At 40.8% G+C, this 22,317-nt stretch overlaps 1 protein-coding gene across 5 annotated transcripts in view; it reads right to left on the reverse strand.

Moving 5' to 3' along the window:
- Positions 1–1,462: 1,462 nt before the first annotated feature.
- Positions 1,463–22,317, reverse strand: part of fhod1 (formin homology 2 domain containing 1) — a 329,870-nt gene continuing 309,015 nt past the window's right edge. For all 5 annotated transcript variants that reach the window (XM_080187106.1, XM_080187105.1, XM_080187104.1 and 2 more), the window contains 6 exons: positions 22,082–22,243; positions 20,521–20,711; positions 17,809–18,001; positions 9,897–10,050; positions 8,025–8,201; positions 1,463–2,999 (listed from right to left, as the gene is read on the reverse strand). In XM_080187106.1, coding sequence (XP_080043232.1) covers positions 2,917–2,999; positions 8,025–8,201; positions 9,897–10,050; positions 17,809–18,001; positions 20,521–20,711; positions 22,082–22,243 — 960 coding nt within the window. In that variant the 3' untranslated portion in view covers positions 1,463–2,916. The remainder of the gene's footprint in view (positions 3,000–8,024; positions 8,202–9,896; positions 10,051–17,808; positions 18,002–20,520; positions 20,712–22,081; positions 22,244–22,317) is intronic.

Raw genomic sequence — 22,317 nt, forward strand, 5'->3', positions numbered from 1 at the left:
CATTAATGATACAGAATACGAGGGTGTAAGAGAGGTGTGCGTGTTAACAGAGCTGGTGCCTAGCACATCAAGTCAATGTGTAGTGGCAACCAAAGGGTACAAAATACTGAACTACACTGCCAAATAAAAAGTTGAGTCAGAAAATGCAATGTTCTGGTCAGACTGCACCTTATGTATTGTTTCAGATTTGGCGACCAGTGCACATTTGAATCATATGAGTCCTGGTGGCAATGCTGAGGTGAGCTCGAGGACTGGCTGTGAATAACATAGGACCAAACCACAAAAGACTCGAGAAACTGGAGCTCCTTAGATTTGAAAGATGGTAAAGGAAACCTTAAAAAAAATGAGATATTAAATAATATTGAAAGAGTAAACCCAAAACATTACTACAAGCTCATCAGCCAGGTAAGGAAGTACCAACCCAAAGGAGTGAAGGGCAAATTTAAGGAAAAAATATATTTATTATAGTGCTTTGAACATCATCAGAATAGTGCAAGTTGTTTTACAACCAATTAATTACTTTGACAGGTAGTCACCATTACTTTGTAGGTAAATGGATGGCTAGTTTACACAGCCAAGCACCATACGCATCAATGAAATGAAATTCAATTCATACAAACATACAAAAATAACAAGTAAGGGAAGATTAACTGGGTCCATCAAGTGTAGCATCATAGGAGCATCATGACTAAATACCTCTTATCCTATCTGGTGGTTTAGGATTCAGCAATGAATATCAGAAGTACACTGGGAAGAACACTGTGTTCATCAAGCCATGGCATCTTTTATGTCTCCCCAGATGACTTTGGAAATAGCAGAACTTCCAATGCTTAAGGCCTATTTGGGACTGTTTGAAATGGACCCACAAATGGTGATGTGGCCATGAACCTTAAGAGTTATTCAAGAGCAAGTTGGGTAATCTAATGGGAGAAATCTTCATTTTTGTTTTTAGACATATGGGCTGAATGACCTTCCTCACCTGTATTTGTTCTGTGAAATAACAGTGCAGCTATGGAGTTTTCTTGCTAAAGCACCAGAGTTCACTTGTGCAGAAATACCACCGTGTCTGTAATTAGCTGCATGGTGGAGTGAGCGGAAATTTATTTGCATTTACAATTCTTCATACGTTAGGATCACAGACTTAACCAAACTGTAAAGAAACAGCTTGGAATGCACAAGTGGAACTCACATACCTGGAAGAAGTAACTAGAGTTGATTTCATGTACCTGCTGGTATTATCAGCAGAGTGCAGTGCACATAGGCCCTAATAGAGCACAGAAAATGACAAAGATCTGAAATGTTTTCATATTGGACGAGGAACGATCTTCAATTCCATCAACCAAAGCCCACTGTTTCAAATATTTATGCTCAAGGCACACATTTAAAGAGATGGCAAAAGATAAGCCAATAGCACCATGACTTTTCACCATCTTCACAGCTTTCAAAGAAAAGGCAAAGAAACTCGAGAAAAATGTGAAACATTTAATTGTTGCAACAACCCTTATACAAACATTCAAAAAACACTAAATCTCATGGATAAAAATATAAAGTTCATGAAAATACATCACACAATCCTGAAGGACCTTTGATATTGTAGTTTATTTGAAAAGTAGAATGATATGTACTTTTAACACTTAGTATAAACTGCTTATTTCTGCATACTTGAGCAAACTTCCAAACCATTTGAAGGAAAGTACTTTTGGATTGTTATAGTCGTTGGAACTATGCTGTAACTAATCTTAACTGAGTTGTCAATTAGTGGTTTTTATAAAGTGTGCTCTTAATACTGCCTCTATATGGTCATTTAAAAGAGTAGCGTGACACCCAGTGCAAATTTTTGTCCATTATATGGGCTGCACACAGTATGCTGGCCTGTCTGCCAGCAATTTTTAATATGCTGCATGAAGACAACTCCAACTATACTTTTGTTGTAGTCTGACAATTGAATATACTTTATTTGCTTTTACTCAATGTAGTAATCATTATTATTGATATCAATTCTCCACCCTGTGGGTCTAAGATATGTTTACAACATAGTGCTAGTTAAAGGCCAGCAATTTTACATAATTTAAATACTTTTGGTTATGGACATGACAGTTCCACTAGATAGCTAGCTAGTTAAAGTCCATTGTGTTCAAAATAGTTCAGTGGCATCTCCTGTTGGCTCAGTGGGTAAATGCATCATCATGAATGGGTGAGCCATTTACATCTGGGAAGTCCCAAGTTCCAGCCCTGCTCTGTAGCCAACTACTGACAGAGCACCAGTGGGAAGGATCTTAGTGTCCTGGGGTTGGGGAAGGGGAAATTTACCAGTATTTCCAAGATTGATCACTATCCACTGAACCCTCCTATGGATGTGCACTATGAACAAGGACAGGGTCAAGTTCAGCTGTGAAGCCCTTCATGGTCCAGCAGCTCAATGTTACTCATTATCCGGTATCATACCTGGGAATATTATTGGAAGATGAACAATACCTGTGGAATTGCTGCAAGAGACACACTGCCTTCAAGAAAGGATTGAAAGCAATTCATTGGGAAGAGAATAGAAATGGGTTTTCAGTTGAACACCAGTAGTTTTGAGAGAAATCATCATCATTCAGCCTAATTAGAGAGGGGAACATTCATGTGAGGTTTGGCTGAACTCCTATTTGCCCTCAGAATCCATTATGTAGAACAAATTGAGCTGTCAGGTTTAGTGGGCCCTCCTCATGCCTTTTAAGTTCAACACATGATTCCTTACAACAATGTGCTCGTACAAGGCCCAGGGACACTGTAACAATTTAAAATACTTGTGAAGTTCTGGAATTTGTCAGGAATCTGGAGAGATATGAAAATACATTGTCCATCTTTCCATGCTGTCAGTGTAGATATCTCAATTGCTGATGGCCTCTGAGCTTCGCTCGCATCCAAAATCTCTTATACTTCTACTTCTGGCGCTTTGGACAAACCCAAAGCTTGGACCACGTCAGGGGTCAGACCACTCTTCAGAGTTCTTCGCACTGCATAGAAAGAGCAAATTCCCATTAGTACAGGTAAACTGAACTGAACTCCTGTTACTACTCTGGTCACTCCAACTCAGTTCCTACTGGGATGTAGCCCAAGATGGTGCAAACCAGTATAGCACAATCATACTAATGGAAATGACAAACATGGCTGGTGTGGAAGACATCACACTAATGTGCTGGGAATTTTGTTTTTAGATGGAGAGAAAGTTATGTCAGTGAGACAGAAGAGAGTGGAACTTATTTTGCATCAGGTTTTTCTGTAACTGGAGCAAGAACTTATATCTATAGAGCATGTTTCATAAACCCAGCTATTTTCAAAGTGTAGTCACTGTTAGAATATGGGAAACATAGCAACTGATGTGCATACAACAAACTCCCAACAACAGCAATGTGATAATCTGCATTTTCTTTTCAAGTGTTGCTAACTGAAGGACAAATATTGATCAGGACACCTGAGAGAATTCTCCTACTCTTCTTCAAAGTAGTGCCAGGGAATATTTCACATTCAACTGAGGGGGCAGGTTTAATGTCCCACATAAAAGACAGTATCTTTGACCGAGCATCATTCCCTCAGTACAGCACTGGAAGATCAGGCTTGATTTTTTTGCTCAAGTTCCTGCAGTGAAACTTGAACCCACAACCTTCTGCCTCAAAAGCAGAGTATTAGCAACTGCACCATGCCTAACATCTGAATTAATGGCATTTTGTAAGAAAAGTAGGAGTGTGTGGGGAGGGTATCCGCTGGGTATAATTTAGGAAGTTATTCCAATCTCCAGTATTGACTGTTCACTGAGCAGATGATGAGCATTTATCACCCTCTCAAATAAAAGATTTTTAATAAATAATCTTTAACAGCAAAGTGCTGAAATTACTTTACAATCCCATTTATCAACATATTTAGCAACATGTTCCACGTTGGCTATAAAAGTATACAAAAAACAGTTTCAACTTTAATTGGTTTCCTAAGGAAACTACGAATCACATGCTGAAAGTTAAGGGAAAATGTAAAATTTGCAAGATCCCTGCTGGAGTTTAAATGAAGACTTGTCTTTGGTCACAACTTAACTCTGTCCCTTTTGACTTCAAACCTCTCCCTGACAGAAGCTGAACTAGATCACTCATAACCTTATCAGCCTATTGGATCCTGAATTGAGCTTCCAAAGCCATACATTCTCCATTTGTAAGACTGCCTTCATCCACCTCTAACTCCATCCTGGTCTCAGATCAATTACTGTTGAAACTTCATTCATGCCTTAATTTGAGTGCGACTTGGCTATTCCAATGTTCTCCTGACTGCCTCCCTTCTTGCACCTTCCACAAACTCGAGCTCATTCAAAACTCTGCTGAAAAATACCAGCTTGCACCAAGTCTTGTTCCTCCATTGGCCCTGTGCTCGTTGCACTTGGACTGAAAACATTTCATTTTAAAATTCTCATCTTTGTTTTCAAATTCTTCCATGACCTCATTCCTCCCCATTTCTGTAACATCCTCCACGCCTACAACCTTCTGCCATCTCATCAATCATCCAATTCCAATAGAATCACAGAGTCTACTAAGCTGAAGGTGGTTATTTGGCCCATCAAGTCTGCACCCACTTTCCAACAGAACATTTTACCCACCCCACTGCCATATCCCAGTAACCCCTTTAACCCCACCAATCCCCCTAATTTACATACCTTGGAGCAATTTAGCATAGCCAATCCACCTAACTGCACATTTTTGGAGTGTGGGAGAAAACTAGAGCACCCAGAGGAAACCCACACAGACACGGGGAAAACAAACTCCATACAGTGCCACCCAAGGTTCGAATTGAACCCGGGTCCCTGGTGCTGTGAGGCAGCAGTGTTAACCACTGTGCCACCCTAATCTCTTGTGTGATTTCCACTGATTTGCCATTGGTGACTGTCCCTTCGATTGCCTATGTCCCTAACTCCAGAATTCCCTCTCCAAACCCCTCTACTTCTTCAGTCCTCTTTCCTTTTAGATACTCCATAAAATCTACCTCTTTGATCAGCTATGACAACCTTATTTTGTTTTAAAATTTTGTTCAACAATGTTCCTGAGAAGTACTTTGAGATGTTTCACTATGTTAAAGACACTATACAAATGCAAATTGATGTCATTGCTCTCTGAGGGAATTGAAGTTGCATAGAAGATGCTTGGGTCTATACGTAAATTTCTTATAAATGTCAGGCTCAAGGTTAATGGCTGGCTTTCTTTCTCTACAACAATGATGCAGTTGCATTAAGCATGCCAATTTCTGTTGGCAGTTTCAAACTGATAATTAATTGGCTAACTCCAACAGTCAGTATTATGTCACTTATCTTGAAAAAGGCTTGAAAGAAATTTGCATTATTACAATACAACTGATTTTTTTGTATGATTAAAAACGAGTGAGTGTCGCACCCATAAAACTGAGAGGTGGCTGGCAAAAGGTCAGTCGTGTTAGGAAATGAATCACATTATCACAACAAGCTAGACAAAGGTGTGAGCCAGTTGCTGCATGCCATACTACTTTTCATAATCCTGAGTGACAGTTTTGTGTGCCCTGAGAAATTATAGCAATATTATTAATACAATGTGCATGTACATTTTCTATTATGAATGCCTCACTAGGTCAGATACTTGGACAGTGAAATATTACAACCAGAAGTTCAATTCCTAGGGCTGTTGATCACAACAATTCACATTCCTCAGTGAAAAGAATTAATTGCCTAAGTGGGGGGAAAAGATTGGACATTGCTGGGAGACAAACTTCTTTAAGGGAGGGAAGACAAAAAAAAATTTGCACACTTTCCATCTGAACTGTGTTCCCTGCCAAATGGTCACCATTTCAGTACATAGTAAGATATGTAATAGTGAGCTGCTTGCAAGAAAAGTAAATAAACAACTTTGGAAGGGAAAAGAGAAGGATAAGGAGATATGTTTAACAAGTAGTAAAGTTTAGGTACAAGCATTCAGCAAACTTTCACCACCTGCCCAAAAAAATTATTCACTGAGGAAGGAAATTTGAGCGTGCTGAATTTCACTGGTTCAAAAGGAGAGCGAGCGAGAGTGTAACAAAGCGAGGCCATGACTTACACAGTTTAAGAGACCCTTTCTTTTGTTACAAATTGAGAAACATCTTTGTAATTAAAGTAACAAGAACATGGATGAATTTAATGCAATTACACATGACCAGCTTACAGTTATCAAATTTTCCAATGTTTTGGCAATCTGAAATTTTTCTCAAAAATATCAGTCTGTATTCATTGCCAAAGAACAAATGTGAACATGCTTCTCTATCTGGGAAACACATGCACTAATTCCACATGCAGCCCCGTACAATGACTTAAATGTGGTTCCACGCACTTTCCTTCCTCTTTGCTGTCTGTGAGAATTTTTCAAGACGATAGGCTGATTAGACTGCCTGTTCTTTTGCTGAAGACTGCCACTTAGATGATCTGGAGGAGGGAACCGAGTGTAGGGTGTCGAAATTTGCTGATGACACCAAGATTGGGGGAAAGGCAAATTGTGCGGAGGGTGTGGAGAGTCTGCAGAAGGATCTAGATAGGCTGGGCGAATGGGCCAGGAAATGGCAAATGGAATTTAATGTTGGCAAGTGTGAGGTGGTCCACTTTGGTAGGAAGAATGGTAGGAAGGACTATTACTTACGGGGCGAAAAACTGCAGCAGGCGACGGTGCAGAGGGACCTCGGGGTCCTTGTGCATGAGTCGCAAAAACCCAGCCTGCAGGTGCAGCAGGTGGTCAGGAAGGCGAATGGGATGCTGGCCTTCATAGCGAGGGGGATTGAATATAAAAGTAGGGAGGTCTTGCTGCAGCTGTATAGGGCATTGGTGAGGCCGCAGCTGGAGTACTGTGTGCAGTTTTGGGCGCCGCACCTGCGCAAGGATATTTTGGCCCTGGAGGGAGTGCAGAGGAGGTTTACTAGGCTGATACCGGAGTTGAGGGGGTTGAGCTATGAGGAGAGGCTGAATAAACTAGGCTTGTACTCGTTAGAGTTTAGAAGAATGAGGGGAGATCTCATTGAGACGTATAAGATGATGAATGGGATGGATAGGATAGAGGTGGAAAGACTCTTCCCGCTCAAAAAAGACAGTAGGACTAGGGGGCACAGCCTCAAGATAAAGGGGGGGCGGTTCAGAACGGAGTTGAGGAGGAACTTCTTCACTCAAAGGGTGGTGAATCTCTGGAATTCTCTGCCCGTTGAAGTGGTGGAGGCTGCCTCGCTAAATATTTTTAAGAAGCGGGTTGATGGGTTTTTGATAAGAGAGGGGATTAAGGGTTATGGGGAGAGGGCGGGAAAGTGGAACTGAGCCACGACAGATCAGCCATGATCTTATTGAATGGCGGGGCAGGCTCGAAGGGCCAGATGGCCTACTCCTGCTCCTATTTCTTATGTTCTTATCCTCAAAAATGGCATTAAATTCAAGGAATGGAGGAAACCTACGCTCCAGAATTTGCTTTGTTTGCAACTTTTCTCCATATCAGCAGTGAGTGCCAACCCTTCGCCAATGATGGCAATTTCTGACCTCATATTTTGCCACAATTAATTTAAGTTTAATAACTCTCAAATATGTAGCACCTTTAACAAAGAATATTATTCCAAAGTGTTTCACAATGGTATAAGCAAACACAGTGGATAATGAGCCAAACAAGATGATATCAGTAGGGGCAGGAACAGAAGCCATTGCAGGAAATATTTTGCTTATGATTGGACAGATGAAGTGGTATGGCCCAAAGTAGCAGAAGAACACTGTAGCTTTAAGGGATATTTTAATAAAAACTATTGAATATTTAAGTGGAAATGTTATCATTAATACAAAAAACTGTTCTCGTATAGTCAGGGTTCTGATGAAAACACTCTCATCTCATTAGGAAACAATGGTACAAAAGTTGGTTTGCTTCATTTTTCTAATTTTACAAAGTTTAAAGGAACAATAATCATCTTCTCACAGCACTTCCTCCACCACTCCTCTTTCACCACTTCAGCCCCAATTATTAGAGATAAAAACTTACAAGATTTCCTATTTGCTCGTGATCTCTTGCGTTCCTTTGGGGTAGATGGCCTCTGGTTGGGATTCTGTGTGACTGATTTTACCAGGCGGTCCATGATTTCATCAGTTGCATCATCAGCTGGACTTGCTGCCTCATCCTTCAGAGCAGAAGAATTTGGTGGACTGATCCTTCCAATAGCTGCAAAAGCCAAAAAAGGGGAAAAAGAAACATCAGTGAGATGTGAAAAACAAATGCTGCGTAGGAAGTGCAAAATTTTGTAGCACACCGTGATCAAAGAAATAGCAAAAGTACACTCCTGCTAACCAACTGTGTCTTTATTATGTGTTTGCTTCAAGCACATGTTAACTGGTTCACGTGTTGTATTCAATAAACATCCAAACTAGATTCTCATCCCTCTACAATCATCAGTAATAAAGATTATTAATGTTAAATGATTGTGGATATTTAAAAATCTATAATATCAAAGCAATAGATACCCTGAGCCTTTCTTTACCCTTACAGTACAAAGGCGGTTACCATAGATTTAATAATCAAACTTTTATAGAAAAACTGGTCCATAATAAGAACATAAGAAATAAGAGCAGGAGTAGGCCATCTAGCCCTTCGAGCCTGCCCCGCCATTCAATAAGATCATGGCTGATCTGTCGTGGCTCAGTTCCACTTTCCCGCCCTCTCCCCATAACCCTTAATCCCCTCTCTTATCAAAAACCCATCAACCCGCGTCTTGAAAATATTTAGCGAAGCAGCCTCCACCACTTCAACGGGCAGAGAATTCCAGAGATTCACCACCCTTTGAGTGAAGAAGTTCCTCCTCAACTCCGTTCTAAACCGCCCCCCCTTTATCTTGAGGCTGTGCCCCCTAGTCCTACTGTCTTTTTTGAGCGGGAAGAGTCTCTCCACCTCTATCCTATCTATCCCATTCATCATCTTATACGTCTCAATGAGATCTCCCCTCATTCTTCTAAACTCTAACGAGTACAAGCCTAATTTATTCAGCCTCTCCTCATAGCTCAACCCCCTCAACTCCGGTATCAGCCTAGTAAACCTCCTCTGCACTCCCTCCAAGGCCAAAATATCTTTGCGCTAGTCAGGAATGATGAGGGTGTGAGGGGGTGCATCCCCTCCCAGCCGTTGTGTTGGGAAGTAAAGTGCCCAATATTGAGCTGACTGAAAATAAAACAGTCTTATTCTCGGTCTTCTCGGAATTAGCAGATCTCAGCCATGGTGGTAGGAAGGAGCCACCATTGGCCGTGGGGTCCCTGTTCTAGGGAAAGAAGAAATAAATAAATCAGCCTAGTCTCTAGCCCCTGATAACTGTCAAAAGATCCCAGTTAAGAAAGTACATGTTTGTCTATATCAGATGGGAACAGAATCTAATCAGCCTACGATGAGCATCATGGTAAAATAGTCAGCACAAATTCCCAATAATAATTCTAAAGTGAAAAGTCTCCAAGTGCACATGTTATTGGAGGGTAACCATTGTCTATGGCTTGTTACTTCAGCAAGGACCAGTGCTCTCAGGTGAGAAAGGCAGAAATTAAGGCCCAAAGGAAATTCAATTGTTGCTTCAGTTGCTTAATGTAGGATTAAATTCTACAGCTGTGAATCCCATAAGATTTTAAATTTTCTTAGAAGAACCCAATAAGATACAATGGGACACTACTAAACACTAAAATAAATTGAAGAATATGGCCTCAGGACAGAGAGTAAGGGAGGATTTCACCTATATTCACACTGTAAATTGGAAAGGCTACTTGTGCTGGATTTACACAATGCATGACATGCAGAATGCTAAAATATTCTAACTGGGCATACTGAATAACACAGTACAGAGTGCTCCACTCCCAGTGACAAGTCAGAAATAAAGCTCACATCTGTTGCCTCTGCTCCTTCGAGTCTGTGGCACTGGTACAGTCAAAATGTTTTTCATGTTCTCGTGCTCCTCATCTGCTTGTAGCTGGTGATCTGGTGTTTCAGCAGCTGGGCTGCTCTCAGGACTACCAGCTGCAGTAGAGAATTTCGCTGTCTGCAATAATTTGCAAAGAAAAACAAGGCTTAGTTCAGTGTGTTAACTTTCTGAGTTTCAACGTAGAATGGAATTGTTTCTGCTCATCATCAAGGTCAAAATGCTTTAGTCTCTTCCTGAAACCCAAAATTATAGTAAATGAATGGCAAATAGTATGTGTAATTCATATCAAAACATTCAAGGCTTTGATACCTCACGACCTCAACTGGATATGATGTCAGCATTACGTGCCTCTACATTGATAGGCGGTTCACATAAAGGCCAGGATTCTCTCAAAAAAATTCGAAGTGTCAAATTGGTGTAAAAACTGGAGTAACTTCAAAGTGAATCTCCCACACTCTGTGCACTGCAGAGTGCCTCAGGGAGATTCACGCTGAAAATCAGTGGGCGGGGCTTATTCCTACTGGAGAGGCTCAGCAGGCCACTGCGCATGTGCTGATCGGCACATACACACAGACTCCACACTGTCCCCAAACTGGCCCACCTCGAACCCCCGTTCAACCCCTTCCCTCCCTCTGTCACTGATTCTAAGTGCAGAGTGGTAGCCAGTCCCTCCCACCCCACACTGCCACAATCTCTCCCCATTAGACACTGCCCACTCCAATAAGCCCCAACCCCTCTGGTCTCACCTCCTTGGCACTGCCTAATGCCCAGTGGGCAGTGCCAAAGTGCCCTTTGGGCTGTGCCAGGGGGCTAGGCTAGCACTGTCAGGCTGGAAATGCCCAGGGAAACCCCCCTAATCCCAGACCGCCTGGGGGGTTTCCATGGCCTCCATTCACTCCAGCTGGGTCCTGCCACCAGCTTGCCGTTAATGGGTAGCAGTTGTAAATCCTGCTGGAGTGAACCACTGCTGGTGGGAGTGAAGGGGGCGGGGGGTGGTGGAAAGATTCTAGCGAGCCTGGAGACTTCAGTCCCAGGCCTGCTCATGATATCAATATCAGCATTATAATATTTAAATCAGTTCCCATGCCAATTTCCGGCACAGAACTGACAACGCTGGAATTCTGAGGCCCAGAGACATGGAGGCTGTGGAGCCCAGTGGGGAGCTTGCTAAACGGTCTCCACTGATGTTTCCCAGCCTGCTGCATTGAATTGCCCCACGGAGTTTGAGTTTGGACAATACGTTACAAATTTACTTGCTTCTTTGCTGCTTGTTCTAGTGCCCTTCCTTTCACCTTGCTTTTTAGAGGTAAATACCTGACACTCAGTATGTTCAACCAGTGCAGAGCAGTAACTGGCATAGCCAATATAGAATGCTCGACAACGTAGCTGAAACAGTAGACAAGTCAAAGATTATGATCAAACCACAGTACTTTGGTCAGATGGGTGTCTTATTCTGATTGCCAAGTCACAAGGGAAAGACTGGAGTCTTGGAGACAAGTGCAGAGAAGGCTGATTATATGCCAAAAAAACCAACGGCTTCTTGGCCTTAAAAGGAGGCATCTTGCAGTATCTTAAGACTTATTTTTTTAGATAGTAAATAGTGTGGAAAAGATAAACTGGAAATTAAACCTAAGTGGAAAGATTTGGCCAAGTGAACATAGGTTGAAACCAACAAAGGGGCATTTAACACACACATTCAGGGCACTCCCCCTCTCTCACTGTAGTTATTATATGGATCAAATAATCAAGGCTACAAACCTGATAATCCTTCAAAACCAACTGCAAAATGTAGTGGGGACACAGAAAGGTCTTTCTGCTTGGATGTGCCAAGACCGTCCAAATGGCTTCCCTCACCCACAAGTATTTTGTGAACACTGAAAATCAAAACCTAATCTCCTTTTCCCTCATCATACGATCAAAGTCTACATGTCATGTTTTAATTCACTGGTCAATTTAAATTGTTTTCATAAACAAAAATGTTTGGTGATGAGACTATGGAAATGTTGACAAATTTCCATTAAACTGACACTGTCACAGTTTTATTTTGAGGATAAGGCTTCTTGCAGATGAACAATTCCATTTGATCCCTTATATATATTCCCTTAATTTGGGCAAGTTGAACATGTATCTCTAATGTTTTGCAGCCATTCTTGATATGAGAAGGCTGAATGTGCAGTGGCGAATGTATCTGAAATAACTGAAACAAATCAAAAGCTAAGAGCACTTCAAAAATAATCTTGTATTGAACTAAGTGCAGCCATTTGATCTTTGAAAACAAACAAACAAAAACTCTGTTTTAGGTTAGATTGACCTCACCGGAATAACTCAGCCTAGAGCGAAATGTTTAAACAAGAGTCGGACATTTTGCTATTTGTCTAATTAAAAAAGTAATCAGACAAGGCACATGTTCCTCAGTTTTATAGCTAGAAATCCCTTGAGTGCAGCAGGAAAAGTTCAAATCCTGTGTTTGTCACCCTGACCTACATGCACATCAGAAATCCCATATTTCTTGTTGAACTTCTTCTGGGTACAAAATTGAAATTGATCGATTGCCAAACTCAATTTAAATCACACGTTTGAGCTAAAAGTTACAACCATTTATAAAAACAGCTGGAAGCAAAAGCAAATATATTCTAGCTAGATGAAGAGTTAGAGAGAGTTAATCAGCCAAACCATGAGATGAGCACTGCAAAGGAGGTTTCAACCTGTTTCACATAAATGAGGGAGGGAAAAAATACAAATGAATTACAACCAAATTGCTGGTCTCTCTATTTGCTTGCCTTTGTTTGTAACCCATTTCCTTGGGTTTGTTGTCCATTTTATTCTGTGGATTGAAATCCGCTCCCTCCCCCCAAAAAATGAAGGCAACCTGTAATCAACCATGAACTTGTAATTGAAGAGGCTTGCCAAACAATGTTGTTCCTTGAGATTTGTTAATTGATTTATGCATTTTTCTCACATGTAATAACACTAGAATTGGATAGATACCTATAGCCTAGAGATAGGAATCATTTTAACAAGTTTTATAATTTGTGAACACATGGATATTGCTCACACAAAATGTAGTCGATAGAAATGTTGCTCAAGCAAGTAGCAAGAGCACAGTATTGTACCCAACCTTAAGTGTGGATGACCGCAGAAAAAGAAAACACGGCACATCCTAGAGTTCAATAAAAATTTGAAAGTTTTTTGTACCGTACATAGAAACCACGCCTTCAGTTTTTGTGCAACATATCTTTTGCTACTAATTAGTTTTCTAAGTTGAGATGTTATTTTGTGGACTAGATATGGAAGGATCTTGTAAATTGAGAAGCTTAAATGAGTGACCAAAGCCCAGGCTAATTGATCATTGTCAATGCTAACATACTTAAAATGAATGAAAGTTCCTGTTGATGTTTAGTTTTGAAAACTTGGATTGGTTATAAAACTCACCAGCAAGATTAAACAAGAGAAAGTGAGATAAATCACAAGATAGTGAGGGTGCAATATCTAATTTGGCTTTTAACAGCCTGTTGATTATTGAGGTAGGGAAGGTGAAGAGATGAATTTTTATAGGTACTGGGAAAGAATATTTTACTGTTCTTGATTGCAACTGAGGATAAAGAGAATGGACGACTGTACGTGTGAAAATTTGAAGGAAATATAAAAAGCGTGGAGAACTACTGAACAATATTGTTAAAAAAAACAGAAGCCTAAAAGGCTGCAATTTAGGGAGGGCAGATTCCGAGTTTCTATTGACCAACCTTCTTGTTCCCCAATCAAGACAATGGTGGAGATATTGGATGTGTCTTTAAAAACGGGAGGAATAATTATGTATCAGAGAATCTAGAATTTAACAAATAAAATTCTAAGTTGTTACATGGGAAAAGAAGTTAGCGTGAAAAATGAAGTTCCGGTTTGCTGGAGTTTGCGAGTAATGGAATTTTGTGAGAGGAGGTCAAAGGTTTTGCCATTTGGAGTCAAAGGACTAGCTTGAGGCTAGTCAGGGGTCGTGACTCAGCAGCAATAACCATATTCCAGCTAATAATACATGAAACTGTTTCCAATCGCCAGTGCAGGCAGCTTTCAGTAGTTACATCTGAATGACATAGCAGCAGTTGCTACGTACTGCTGTCACTTGCTGAAATTAAACATGAAGAGGGTTTTTCAGTCCTTGATATTGGCAGCTATGTCAATTCAATAGAGTTTAGAAAACACAAAAAGACCTCACCTAAAATTTGTTAGCTGAAGCAGGTTTCAAAATAAGCTTAGTAAATGAGTATAAGCTCATCCACTGTTTTAATTAGATGACCATACTGATACCCTTAATTCATTCAACTGGGATGTAATTGCAATGTAATTTAAGTGACTTCCTTATATTTAGTTCAAGTCACAAAATTAATCTTAATTTCTGTGGAAGACTTGGCACTGAATGCGGGCCCTTATTTAAACTAATTTGCTCTGATCTTTCATGTTTATGTTACAAAATAATGGGTGGACTTCTCTGTTGTTGCTTTGGTTTCCAGTTACTTCATCTCAGTTCCCTTGGCTCCTCCTTGGTGCTATTCCAAGGAATATTTCAGACATTCCACTGCAGTCCTATACCTAAACCAAGACTAGTGCATAGAGAGTTCAGAGGTTCAGTTTAAATGGTGCCTGGGGAAAATGGAAAGCTTGGACTTCAGTCATGACATTACCGGCCATGCTCGGATCACAAAATTTGTAATTATTTCATATTCCTGTGGCATTAACTTGTCTCTCACTGAATTTTCATTTACCGAGACATTATAATCTGATAAGGTAACCCTGGTCTCTTGAATATATACTCAAGCCCTCCAGAGAGGAAATACAAGCCCATAATCCACCACTTAGAAGCTTGCTTTGATCTGTAGTGCCAAGCTACTCTGCAGACCTCCGCTGTGCACATCCAGAATGTCAGTGGTAGTTGGGGACTTTCAGAGATGACCTCATGCAGACCCGGAGGCCAATGACCTTAGAAACAGAACACTTGCATAGATCAGCCTCCCGCATTGCGCATTCATTCCTTTCAAATGCTGTTTGATTACAAACTTCCCTAGAACATGTCAAGCATGTCCACTACAGTGATTCAATTTATTCAAGTTAGTGATAGCTGAACTGACTTTTCCAAAATGGAAAAGATTCCTCAAGTAGTAAAGATGATGCTAAAACTTTCCATTCAAATCATAGTAGGTAGCACAACATGTTGTGGTAACTCTTTATTCTGAGCCTAGCTGGGCTACAATACAAATCAAATTTTATCCATATGAAAAAAATCTAAATAAAAAATGCATGCATCTTGTTATAAAATGATTTGCACCAATTTTACATTTTGAATCCCAGGATTTGTGCATCTTTATTGCAAACATCTGATCATGTGTGCCTTTATCCTGCCTGACAATAACTTGCAGAGATTCCTCCAGTATGTTTAGGTTCTGGAGATAGAAAGTTAATCTTGTTAAGTAAACACAAGGACACATGAAATATAAGCAGGCTTGAACCATTCAGTATGATCATGGTTGATCTAAGCTGACCTCAGTTCCTTTTTTGTGTCAATTCCCCATAGCCCTCTATTCTAGCAAATATTTATCCAACTCCACTTTGAATATTTCTTATGATTCAGCCTCCAATACCCTTTGAGACAGGGAACTCCTCTGCAAGAAGAAATTGCCATGCACCTCAGTTTTAAACGACTGGCCCTTTATCTATGTCCCCTTGTTTGAGATTCTCACAGTAGTGGAAACACCTCACCATCCACCATGTCAGGCCCTCTCAAGATTTTGTATGTTTGAATAAGGTCACCCCTCACTCTTCTAAATTCTAAGGAATACAGACCCAGACTGTTTAGTCTTTCTTGATAGAACTAACCCACTCATCCCAGGAATTAGCCTGGTGAATCTCCTTTGGACTGCCTCCGATGTTACTGTTTCTTTTTTAAGGTAAAGGGGCTAAAACTGTATGCAGTATTCCAGGTAAGGCCTCATCAACACCCTGTGCAATTGCAATAAAACCTATTTTTAAAACTCCAATCTCTTTGCAATAAAAGCCAAAATACCATTTGCCTTCTTAACTATCTACTGAACCTGCTGGCTAGCTTTTAGTGATTCATGCAATAGAACACCTAGGTCCCTCTGTACTTCACTCACCTGCAGTCTCTCTTCATTTAGATAATAATCTGCTTTTGATTCCTTCTACCAAAATGCATGACCTCACACTTCCCCACATCAAACTCCATTTGCCAGATTTTCGTCCAGTCACTGGACCTACCTAAGTCCTGTTGCAGAATCATAATATCCTCATCACAACCAGCCCTTCCAACTATCTTCACATTGTCAGCAAATTTGGAAACCTTAATGTAAATAGTGAACAATTGCAGGCCAGGACCCAAGCCCTGCAGTACTCCACTAGTTACATTTTTCCATTCTGAAAAGGACCCATTTATTCTGACTTTCAGTTTTCTATGTGACAGCCAGTTTTCAATCCATGCTAACACACTTCCTCCAATTCCATAGGTTTTTACTTTATGCACTTATGCAGCATCTTGTCAAATGTCTTTTGGAAATCTAAATGCGCTACAAATACAGCTTCCCCTCTACCCAATCTCTCTGTTACTCCTCAAAAATTTGAGCAAATGTGTCAAACATGATTTACCCTTTCCTATAATCATGCTGTCTAGTTTGATTATATTCAGCTTTCCTAACTGATTAGCTATTTCCTCTTTGATTATTCACTCTAGCATCTTGCCAATAATAGATGTTAAACTAACTGATTTTTCTTTGGGTCCTGGTGACTTGTCCCCCAGTGGCCTCTTGAGTTTCTCTAAGACTTAGCCCTTGTGATTGGGATTATTGTAAGTTCTACTATGTTTTTTGAAATCAGTCTATTTGATAATTTAGAAATAGTTGCAATATCTTCCATGGTGCATAATGATAAAAAAAATGTATTTACCATATCCGCCATTTCTTTGTTTGCTGTTATCAGTTCACCCACCTCATTCAGTAAAGATCCCACATTTACCTAGACATCTGCTTCCTATTTATATATCCATAGAAACTCTTACTATTTGTTTGAATATGTCATGCACATTTTCTTCAAAATTAATTTCCTCCCCCTTATAAAATTTTTAGTCTTTTGCTGCTGGATCCTAAAAAATTATCCTGTGCCACTTTGTATATCCTGCTTTTCAATTTAACATTTTCCTTGACCTCCTGTATTAACCATGAATTTTGTCTCTTTCTCATGCAATCCAATGTTTGATTGGGATAAACTGCTGAGCATTTTGGACCAGTTGTTTGGATATCTGCCCTGCTCATCTACTGACCTGTATCTTAGCTTGTTCATCCAGTTCACCTTATACAACTCCTCCCTCATACCATGATAATTTTCCTTATTTAAGTTGAAGATACTGGTTATGGACCTATGGCATCCACCCTCAAATTGCATCTGGAATTCTATCATATTGTGGTCACTGCCCCCTAGAGGATCCTTAACCAAAAATTCCCTTATTAATCCTTCTTTATTACACAAAACCAAATCTGAAATAGCCCATTCCTAGGTAGGTACCACAACATATTGCTCTAAAAAGCAATTCCTGTTACAGTCCACAAATTCTTCGATACCACCCTTGCCAGTTTGGTTGTCCAGTCAACACGCAGATTAAAATCTCCCATGATGATTGCAGTTCCCTTTGAACATGCCCTTGATATTTCCCTATTTATGCTCTGATTGCCTGAGAGATCATATGTTGGTGGTCTACAAACTGTTCCCACCTTCATCTTCCTTCCCCTGCTATTGATTGCTTTAACCCAGACCAATTCTACTTCACGATCTACTGCCTTTATATCATGACTCAGCACTGCTCTGAAACCTTAAACATACCTCTGTGATCATTTTGCCCCTTGTCTTGTTCCGTTCTCGATATGCAGCCCGCTTCTGTTTCTGCTGCAGTACCCGTTCTCTGGTCGTCCGATATTCTAGTGCAAACTCGCTAATTATTTTACAGAACCTGGTAATCTTCAACTCGCGAGCGGTGTTAGAAGGATGACCCAGGTACAACAGAAAAGAATGGAACCTGTAAGAAATGATTATGTGTATCAGGAGTTTCTGTCCACAGCTGACATGATAAAAATTTTCCTGTACTTTTTGACATGATCAATGCAATGATGGTACATATGCTGTGAAATGGGATCTTGGCGACTACAGGCAAAGTGGACTTTGCTTTCAGTAATTAAGGATATACGTAATAGCATTTGCATGTCAGATTCCTCCACAAGAGTGCACCAAAGCACAAGAATGCACACTGACATCCTGTGCTGGTGTGATTTTGTTGGACTGATTTGAGGTACTGCTGATTAGATAGGGGGCGTGTGTCAGGGCCAGGAACCTTATCTGACAAGATAATGGATCAACAACACGCAACGGCCAATAAGAGCTTTGGCTATTATAAGTTGCTTTTTGTAAAGTACTGGATCTTGTTGAGTTTAATCCTTAGATTGTCGACAATTCCAAACAATTGTGTGATCTTTGGGCTATCTATATTTTTTTTGTTGAAGTTGCTTTTATCTAGGCCACACATGATTTTGGGCAGCATAGTGGCATAGTGTTTAGCACTGCTGCCTCACGCCACCAAGGACCCTGGTTCTCACTACACTGCCCCAACCATGGAACAATATGACATTTCCCCATTACCCATACCAGCCATCTATGTGGACTTTGGGTGAGGTTGTAAATTTATGCCAGTTGTGCCCAAATTATCCTGAGGGGGTCAAGCAACTTAGGAACAGGGCTGAGCCTGTTCATGATTCATGAACTGAGAGACTCTTATAAACTTTAGAAGATGTTTTTCACCTTGCAAATCAGGTCTGGATTTTAGTCAGCTGTACTTTAAAACCACCCCCCTCTCCCCTCCAAAGATTTAAATAGTTTTCTTTGTCATGGAGGAATTGACTCCTCAAAAAATTCTCCTTCCATCTTGCAATTTGTGTTTCTTTTTCAGCCATGGGTTGCCTTGCAACTTACAGATGGGCAGAAAATGATCGCTAATAGTCTCTGGAATGGGCCACTAGGAGGCATCAGGGAATCTCCACAGACGACTGGGAGGCAATTAAACCTCTTAGTTCGCCAATCAATGGTGATGAGAACCCGAGCAGACAGGCCCATTTCGGCTGCCCCCACTCTAGCAAGACTGATTGTTAGTGCACTAATGTTTAATGCAAATACATCATTCGCAGAAAGGTATTTTGTTTCCCCAAAAATGCAAAGGAATCACTGTCCAACTCACTGCAGGGGTACAAATAACTCGACAGAATCTCTTTTGAGGTGGTGTGTGAAAAATGTGGCTTGAGAACAAGCTTGAGCCTGGAACGTTCTGATGAATTTGTTGAATGGACACTGTCCTGAACTGTCCTTTATTTCCTCAGTAACTTATCGTGCTTGAAATTTTCTTTATTTTTATTCATTTATGAGGTGTGTGTCTCTCTGGCAAGACCAACATTTATTGCCTATCCCTAATTATCCTGGAGGTGGTGATGGGAAAATGCTTTCTTGAATGCAACAGATTGGCCTTCCAGGCTATTAGAGAAGGTATTTAAGGTCAATCACATAGCCAAGATTCTGGAGTCACAGCTCTGCCAGATTGGGTGTGGATGGTGCATTTTCTTTCCTCATGAATAAGGTGGGTTTTTAGAATAATTCAGTAGTTTCAAGGTGCTCTATTACTGTGACTAGTTTTTTTTAGATTTTTGAATTAATTGAATTTATATTTCACAACTGACAGTGGGATTTGAACTCAAATTTTCAGATCATTAGACCAGGCCTCTGGATTACTAATACAGCAACATTACCACTATGCTAATATACCCATATATCCACCCAGTTTTAGCGGGGCCTGAGGGGACGCAAGCGTCTGAGCGGGGGCTGAGGGGGCGCGAGCGTCTGAGCGGGGGCGTGAGAGAGAGGGGCTCAGAGAGAGAGAGAGAGAAGCTGAGAGAGAGAATTAGAGGCAGAGCGAGAGCGCGATGCAGAGTGCAAGTGAGAGTGTGCGTGAGAGCATGCAAGTGTGAAAGATGGAGTGAGGGTGCGGGGGTGGGGGGGGCCGAAAGAGACAGACAGACACAGTGGCTGATTTGACAAGACATTGGAAATTCTGTTGACTTTTGGCAGGACTGGAAGATCCCATTCAGTGCAATTTATTTAAAAACTTTTTCCACACACAGTTTAGTAGAAATCTGGAACTATCCACCCCAGGAAGCTCTGAATCCCGAGTCAATTTGAATTTTCAAGTTTTAATGCGGTGGTGATACCAAAAGATACAGAGCAAAGGTGAAAGAGATGAAATGAAGCATGATATGATTGAATTGAAGAGTAGGCCTGAGGAGCTGAATGATCTCTTCGTAAAGGTTCTAGATTGTTCTGATATCTACTGTAGGAGGAGGAAAGAAAACTGACTAAAACAGAAGCAACTTGTTTACAAATACTTAGATGCCAATTCATTCAAGTTTATTTGTAGAAAGTGTTTTCATTTTCGACACGAGTCTCACCAATATACTAGAACTCCTGCAAGCAGACAGAACCTTGAAAATGAAGTCTGACCTGTTTATAATTCTACGATGTACCACTTTGAGGATTATGATTCTTTCTGTGCTGTCCTTCAGAAATTCTGTCATTTTATTTTTGAGAACAGGTTTCGTTTCATGCTTTGCAATGACCTTCAGATGGTCCCATGAGGCTTTGCATTTTCTCTCCAACTGAACAAGGCATTCTGCCAATTGATCAAAGTCAACCTGTAAACACAGACAAGCAGACATGTGATGAGAGCAGCCCCATCACAAATGATGCCAATGCAGTTAAAAGCAGGAAGGAAACATAAATTGGCAGCACCAGTAATGAATTATAACAGCTACCATCAAACGTGACCCACTGGCCAGAAGGGTTTTCCATTAGATTTATTAAATTTCATTGTAAACAGAGAAAGCTTTTTAAATCCGTTTGCTTTTGGCATTTGTAAAAGCCCAAAATATACAAGAGGGTCCAATTTATAACTGATTCCATTTTTTATGAATAACATGAAAAGATAAATTTTATTTTGTATTGGGATTGAATTTTTTGCTGCTTTTGTGCTGCAATAGCAGACCCTTTCTTGCTGATTTGCTAAGATTCAAAAAGTCCTTTATAAAATCTTGAACTATTGACCTCCAGGAAACTGCATTTTAACTTCTGCTCACACATCTTGAGGCAGAAGCTTAATTTTGCTCTTTTTCAGGGTTTGATTTTGCTTTAGCTCTTCACATTATTGTCTTGTCGGGTGCAGAAGGTTGGTAAGGAACATATCATGTGCCTGCAAGTTGAACTCCAGTATGTGCCACCAATGTTCTGAAAATTGTTGCACTGGGAGCTGTACCAGCTGCAGTGTGACAACAACGACTTGCATTTATATGGCACCCTAACATGGCAAAATGTCCCAAGGGGCTTACTTGGAGCATAACCAGACAATAATGGACAACAAGACAAAGCAGGAGACATTAGGTGACCACCTACTTTGACTAAGAGGCGACATTAGTATTGTCTTAAAGGAGGACAGAAGTGCATGGATTGGGTAGCAAATTCCATGGCTGGGATTTTTCAGCTCCTCACCCCCACAGCAATGGTGGCTGAAGTGCCATTGGCTGCTGGCGGGATCTTCCAGTCCTGCAAAGATCTACGGCATTTTGAATGGCTCGCTTGCTGCGTAGTTGGGGAAACTGCCTTGGGCGGGGGGGGCGGGGGGGGGTGGTGGCTCGGTGGTCACTTTCGGCTGGATAACAAGATCCTGCCAGTAGGGTGGGCCGGAACATCCTGCCCCATGTTTACGACAAAGTTAGCTGAAGGGCATGGTCACCAGTGTTAGGGTGAAGGATATAGGGGTGTACAAGAAACCATGACCACAAGGAAGAAGTTAACTGTAAACCAGCTATCATATTTGTTCAGCAATGGATGTGCTTCTGTGATGGGATTAAACTGGAAAAACATAGCAGAAACCTCACAATGTACCTAATCTGTATGAATCATGTTATCATAATACTTGATGTTACTGGGTGCACAAAGTGGAAAATAACAAATTTCTCAACTTGGTCATTGTCTACACCAGTATGATGTGTACCTTCCTGGTACTTACCTTAGCAGACCTGGTGATTGCTGCAATTTCTGAATACACATCTGTCGTGTCTGGGAAGTTCTCCACCACAAGGTTGCAGGTATGATACAGCAAAGACTGCCTCTGAATGGTATCTTTCACCTCAGACACTTTCTCCAGGTAACTCAGTTCAAATCCTTTGGCCTAGGGGAAAGCAAGTCCTAAAATGTAAACTTCAATCAGGAAGCTGGGGGGAGGGTTTCAAATAGCAATTCCAT

This window comes from Carcharhinus amblyrhynchos, chromosome 4 (genome assembly GCF_965287045.1).
Source record: "Carcharhinus amblyrhynchos chromosome 4, sCarAmb.v2.hapA, whole genome shotgun sequence".
Taxonomy (NCBI): Eukaryota; Metazoa; Chordata; class Chondrichthyes; order Carcharhiniformes; family Carcharhinidae; genus Carcharhinus; species Carcharhinus amblyrhynchos.